Below are 6679 nucleotides of genomic sequence, written 5' to 3'. Positions count from 1 at the left end.
ATGTTCAGGGTTGCAGGTGTCTGGTCATTATTGGGGATTATTGTGAACATCTTTGACGTGTCTGGGTGGCTTAATACACCATACACAACATCATTATTAACAGAGGAAGGGTTAGTCATTCAAAAAAATCATGCCAACCGTTATTATTTTACAGTCCATATCACTTATTATGTGATTTCTTACCACCAACTTTACTTATGAACTAATTTAGGCTTACCTAAACAAAGGGGGTGAATACTTATGCAATGACTATATTTTAGTTATTTGTTTGTACAAATTTGTAGAATGTTGTTTTCACTTTCACATTATGGAGTAATTTGTGTAGATCAATTACAAAAAATTATAATCAAATCTATTTCAATCCCACTTTTTAAAGCAACAAAATGTGAAAAAAGTTATAGTGGGTGTAGACTTTCCATAGGAACTGTATAGCCTAATAATATTTAGGAAGTTAATTTCCTTGGGAAGATAACTGCCTGTGCTTATCTGTCCATTCATATATAGACTACTCTATTTAATTGAGATCTACGCTCACCTAATCTGGCACGCCCGAATAGGAGAGGAGAGGTATGGCTGCTGAACCAGAGGGAGAAGAGGGAGAGGTATGGCTGCTGAACTAGGACAGGAGAGGGAGGGTATGGCTGCTTGAACTAGGGAGAGGAGAGGTATGGCTGCTGAACTGGAGAGGAGAAGGTATGGCTGCTGAACTAGGGACAGGAGAGGTATGGCTGTGAACTAGGAGGGGAGAGAGTATGGCTGCTGAACTAGGGAGAGGAGAGGTATGGGCTGCTGAACGAGGAGGGAGAGGTATGGCTGCTGAACTAGGACAGGAGAGGTATGGCTGCTGAACGAGAAGGAGAGGTGTGGCTGCTGAACTTGAAACAGCAAGAAAGATGAGCGAGTCCGTTGCACTTTCTCTTGACCTACGTTTTGCACGTAGGATATAGCCTGTCTTTAGGAGCGGGAATATTTTCAGTCAGAGACAAATAAATGGATAATTAATATATATTGAGAAGGGAGAAGACTCAACGCCGATCCCTCATGTTGCGCCTTTTGCTTTTATATTGATAATCACATTTTGGGGATTTCACTCGACTCACGTTGGTTGAGCGGTCCCCCAACTTCTTTCTATTAACAGACACTGTAGTAAACTATAGCCTAATTATATTTAAGTGAATTTCCTTCAAAGATAACTGCCAAGATGATTTATTCGCCCATTCATAGGTAGCCTGGTAGGCTAGGTGTGAATAATTTGACAGAGGCTGCTTTTAGTACAATAGCTAGGCTAACGCATACACAGCAGAAAGACACCATTTCCAAATAATCTGGGCGGAACAAGTATATTTATCACAACGTTTTCTGTCTGACTGCCCTCAACGTGTAAATTACGTACCGCGCTGCAATGATCTCTGTCGGAGCCCGCAGCCCTCTACCTCTAAACGACTTTGTTGTACCATTTGAAAGTGGAAAGAATATATACAGTACCAATCAAAAGTTTGGACACTCTCCTACTCCGGGGGTTTTTCTTTATTTTTACGTTGTAGAATAATAGTGAAGACATCAACACTATGAAATAACACATATGGAATGATGTAGTATCAGGAGGGTAACACAAAATATATTTTATATTTTGAGATTCTTCAAAGTAGCCACCCTTTGCTTTGATGACAGCTTTGCACACTCTTGGCATTCTCTCAACCATCTTCATGAGGTAGTCACCTGGAATATATTTTTGATTTGTTTAACACTTTGTTGGTTACAGCATGATTCCATATGTGTTATTTCATAGTTTTTATGTTATTACATTTTAGTACATTTGTCAGCCAAAACATGACACCCACCCTTTTTTTCATGTGTTCTATCGCAAACTGTCATTAACATAAAGCTTTCCAACGTAACATCAACTATCCAATCAAAGCCACATTGACAATTTGAAATTAGCACATCGATTACAAAAAAAATCTATTTAATATATTTAAATCCCACATTGTAATGTAACAAAATGTGAAAAAGGTTCAAGGGAGTGCAGACGTTCTAAAGGCAATGTATTATATTAGGTTAACGTTTCAAAATAGTCTCTGATGCATATCCTGTAGATCAGATCAAATAGCCTGAAGATCAGATCAAATGGCCTGTAGATCAGATCAAGGAACGCTGTCTATACTTCCATCCCTTTGGTTATTGGCTGATTCCATCGCCAGCAATGCCCAAAAATATTATTGGAATTCTCACGATAGAAAGTAATTGGAGTCTGTTATGATGAGTTTCTGTTCAAAGAATCAAGGATATACTTAGACATTCTGTATTTAATGATCGGTACCGGGTTAGAAACACCAACGGACATAGCTAGCTGTTTGCTGTTTCCAACTAACTAACAAAGAAGACCCTCTACCTTTTATATACCCTCTTGGTCCTCCTTCCTTTCACATCCATCTGGAAACCATCATAGGCCACCCTGTCTCTGTTCTTATTGCCCTTTGCCCTCAGGTCACTACATCCTGTCCATCACTCACACTACCCTGACCATCACTAACCTACTTTGACATAAGGAATGTAGACTTCCTGGCACCAGACTAATTATCTAGTAACTCTAACTCTGTCCCCACAATACCATGACATTGCATCATTACAGAGTCTAAAATAAAAAATAAGCTAAATCAATTTGCCCTTTTTCCCGATAGGGAATGTCCCTATTGGTCTGAAGTGTAAGATATTGGTTTCTCCTCGTGGGAGCCCCGGGTTCATATCGTCGTGTTACATACAGTTACAATATTTGAGCGCTGAAAATCTGCGTAGCAAGCAAACAGACTGTGGATTATCTTTAACATTCTGTGAAAGTAATACTCACTTTTAGGAATGGGTAATCGTTTACAAGTTACAAGCTATATCATGAACCCATTGTTGAAAAACACATTTTGTTTGGTAACTTCCTGTTGTTCAACGGACCGGAATGAAGAAGCAGTGTTTGGAAAAAATGTATTTGGTGTCCATTAAGTCTTAAACAGCAAGGGGGCATTGTTTCCACTCCATTGTGGCCGTCTCCATTTAAATGCAAGACCTCATCATACCATTGTTGTGTTGTTTTACCCTTAGTGTACTAACATGAGAACTTCACTACCCTCTTTTTGGGATTCACAGGAAACACCTATCCCACCCCCCTCCTCCCTCTCCCTCCAACCTCCTCCCCCTCCCCTCTTGGGGTCCCAGGTCGTGCCTCTCCTGGTAACTTACTGCTGGGTCTGAAGAGGGTGTCTGTGCTGCTGGTCGACTGCAGGAAAACACCGGGACGGAGTGGGTTTATGCTCTTACATACATTTATTTTGGGACACTCCCTAGATGTCCTTAATTACCATTAAATACAATCACAACCTTCTTAAAATGTATAATCATTAGAAGCACTCCTACCCCATTGGTTACATTGATGATTTTAACCCATCCAAAATGCTCAAATCTGATCACAAGAGTTTGGAAAGCTGGGCCTTGAACTAACTTCGATATGAAGAAGGAACCCTAACTGTCTGTCTTTGTTTCACAGGGGACAGCCCTAACCGTCGCTCTCTCAGTAGAAGGGGCTTATCATCTGGGGAGGCTAACCAACATCATGATGCTGACGAGGCAGAGAAGAGTCTCTCCAGATCAGAACACCTCAGAAAACACCAGCAGAGCCTTACAGGGAAGAAACCTCACCGCTGCTTTGACTGTGGAAAGAGTTTCACCTCTTCAGCAAGACTTAAAACACACCAGAGAATACACACAGGAGAGAAGCCTTACAGCTGTGATCAATGTGGGAAGAGATTCACTGAGTCAGAAAGCCTGGTTGAACACAAGAGAATACACACAGGAGAGAAGCCTTTTGTTGTGATCAGTGTGGGAAGAGATTCACTCAGTCAGGAAGCCTGGTTGAACACAAGAGAATACACACAGGAGAGAAGCCTTTTGGTTGTGATCAGTGTGGGAAGAGATTCACTCGGTCAGGAAGCCTGGCTTTACACAAGAGAATACACACAGGAGAGAAGCCTTTTGGTTGTGATCAGTGTGGGAAGAGATTCACTCAGTCAGGAAGCCTGGTTGAACACAAGAGAATACACACAGGAGAGAAACCTTACAGCTGTGATCAGTGTGGGAAGAGTTTTCCTAGATCAGAACATCTGGTAATACACCAGAGAACACACACAGGAGAGAAGCCTTACCACTGCTCAGACTGTGGAATGAGCTTCACCACTTCAAACAGATTTCTAGTACACAAGAGAATACACACAGGAGAGAAGCCTTACCACTGCTCAGACTGTGGAATGAGCTTAACCACTTCAGGTGGACTTCTAGTACACCAGAGAACACACACGGGAGATAAATCTTATAGCTGTAATCAATGTGGGAAGAGATTCACTCGGTCTGGAAGCCTGGTTTTACACAAGAGAATACACACAGGAGAGAAACCTTACAGCTGTGATCAATGTGGGAAGAGTTTTCCTAGATCACACAATCTGGTAATACACCAGAGAACACACACAGGAGAGAAGCCTTACCACTGCTCAGACTGTGGAATGAGCTTCACCAATTCAAACGGACTTGTAGTACACCAGAGAACACACACAGGAGAGAAGCCTTACCACTGCTCAGACTGTGGAATGAGCTTCACCACTTCAAACGGACTTGTATTACACCAGAGAACACACACAGGAGAGAAGCCTTTTGGTTGTGATCAGTGTGGTAAGAGATTCACTCACTCAGGAAACCTGGCTGGACACAAGAGAATACACACAGGAGAGAAGCCTTACCACTGCTCAGACTGTGGAATGAGCTTCACCACTTCAAACAGACTTCTAGTACACAAGAGAATACACACAGGAGAGAAGCCTTACCACTGCTCAGACTGTGGAATGAGCTTAACCACTTCAGGTGGACTTCTAGTACACCAGAGAACACACACGGGAGATAAATCTTATAGCTGTAATCAATGTGGGAAGAGATTCACTCGGTCTGGAAGCCTGGTTTACACAAGAGAATACACACAGGAGAGAAACCTTACAGCTGTGATCAGTGTGGGAAGAGTTTTCCTAGATCAGACCATCTGGTAATACACCAGAGAACACACACAGGAGAGAAGCCTTACCACTGCTCAGACTGTGGAATGAGCTTCACCAATTCAAACGGACTTGTAGTACACCAGAGAACACACACAGGAGAGAAGCCTTACCACTGCTCAGACTGTGGAATGAGCTTACCACTTCAAACGGACTTGTATTACACCAGAGAACACACACAGGAGAGAAACCTTTTGGTTGTGATCATTGTGGGAAGAGATTCACTCAGTCAGGAAACCTGGCTTTACACAAGAGAAAACACCACACTGTTGGGTAACCTTTCCACTTTTGTTAGCTTAATCCAGTTAATGGTAGACTAGTGTACATACACCGGAGAGAAGCCCTACAGGGTGAGTTTTGCCACCTCAAGCTTTCTTAATGTGGCCTTCCTTAGTGTAATTTGATGTACTGTCAACAAGGGGTCCACCCTCTGATAACTTTAACTATCCATTATTTCCAGATTTCTATTAATTGCAATGTGAGTGAAATAGTCTGTGTTTGAATGGTGTGGGCGTACGTACCCCAACAACAGAATGGTGTGGGTGTTTCCCAACAACAGGATTGGTCAGCTCAGAGAAAGCAGGGCGGTAGCTCCTCCCCATCTCTCTGCAAGTCTATCGTTAGGGTTAAGGCAAGGGTCCGTTTAACATGTTGACTAGTTGGGATGTGGTCAGAAAAGTCCCTTAAGTCGCTGCCGTCCCACAGTCTGTTGACAGATGCTATGATACCAGTTAAGTCTGTTCACCAGAGATTACAGAAATGTTGGCAGGTAGATTTATTTGGTTTGCTTAGCGAGCAAGTTAGAGGGATCTGAAGACTGATAACAATGTCTGAGGACAATTCACCATCACCAAGATCAACCCTGTCTACCATCCAACTCACCATGATCAACCCTGTCTACCATCCAGCTCACCTTATTTTGAAATGACATGATATTGTTTGGCAGAATGAACACAGTGTAGTGAATATTTTCCCAAACTGCGTTACCCACTCCAGTCAGCAGATGACGATGTGAGTCTTTCAAGAGCTGTTTCCTCCAATGGACAGGACGCTTTTTCAACAACAACACTGACTCATCAGCCGCCTCGGTAGCTTGCTAGAAAACAAACAAACCACACAGTTTGCTGCTTCAGTGTTTTTTAGATATTTTTCTCAGATGTTACTATGGTATACTGAAGTATAATTACAAGCATTCCATAAGTGTCAAAGGCTTTTATTGACAATAACGTTAAGTTCATGCAATGAGTTAATATTTGCAGTGTTGACCCTTCTATTTCAAGACCTCTGCAATGGCATGCTATCAATTAACTTCTGGGCCACATCCTGACTGATGGCAGCCCATTTTTGCCTAATCAATGCTTGGAGTTTGTCAGAATTGGTGGGTTTTTGTTTGTCCACCCGCCTCTTGAGGATTGACCACAAGTTCTCAATGGGATTAAGGTCTGGGGAGTTTCCTGGCCCATGGACCCAACATTTCGATGTTTTGTTCCCCAAGCCACTTAGTTATCACTTTTGCCTTATGTCAATGTGCTCCATCATGCTGGAAAAGGCATTGTTCGTCACCAAACTGTTCTTGGATGGTTGGGAGAAGTTGC

General features: G+C 42.4%; 1 protein-coding gene across 1 annotated transcript; it reads left to right on the top strand.

The window, feature by feature from the left end:
* Positions 1 to 3702: 3702 nt before the first annotated feature.
* LOC123488353 (zinc finger protein 239-like) lies at positions 3703 to 5555 on the top strand (the record flags this gene model as incomplete). Its single annotated transcript, XM_045219267.1, has 3 exons — positions 3703 to 3816; positions 3888 to 4899; positions 5545 to 5555. Coding segments are annotated over 3 exons (1137 nt in total), but the record flags the coding sequence as incomplete, so codon positions are not given.
* Positions 5556 to 6679: the final 1124 nt, after the last annotated feature.

This window comes from Coregonus clupeaformis, unplaced genomic scaffold (assembly GCF_020615455.1).
Source record: "Coregonus clupeaformis isolate EN_2021a unplaced genomic scaffold, ASM2061545v1 scaf2206, whole genome shotgun sequence".
Classification (NCBI taxonomy): Eukaryota; Metazoa; Chordata; class Actinopteri; order Salmoniformes; family Salmonidae; genus Coregonus; species Coregonus clupeaformis.
This window is presented reverse-complemented; position numbering and strand designations above follow the sequence as displayed.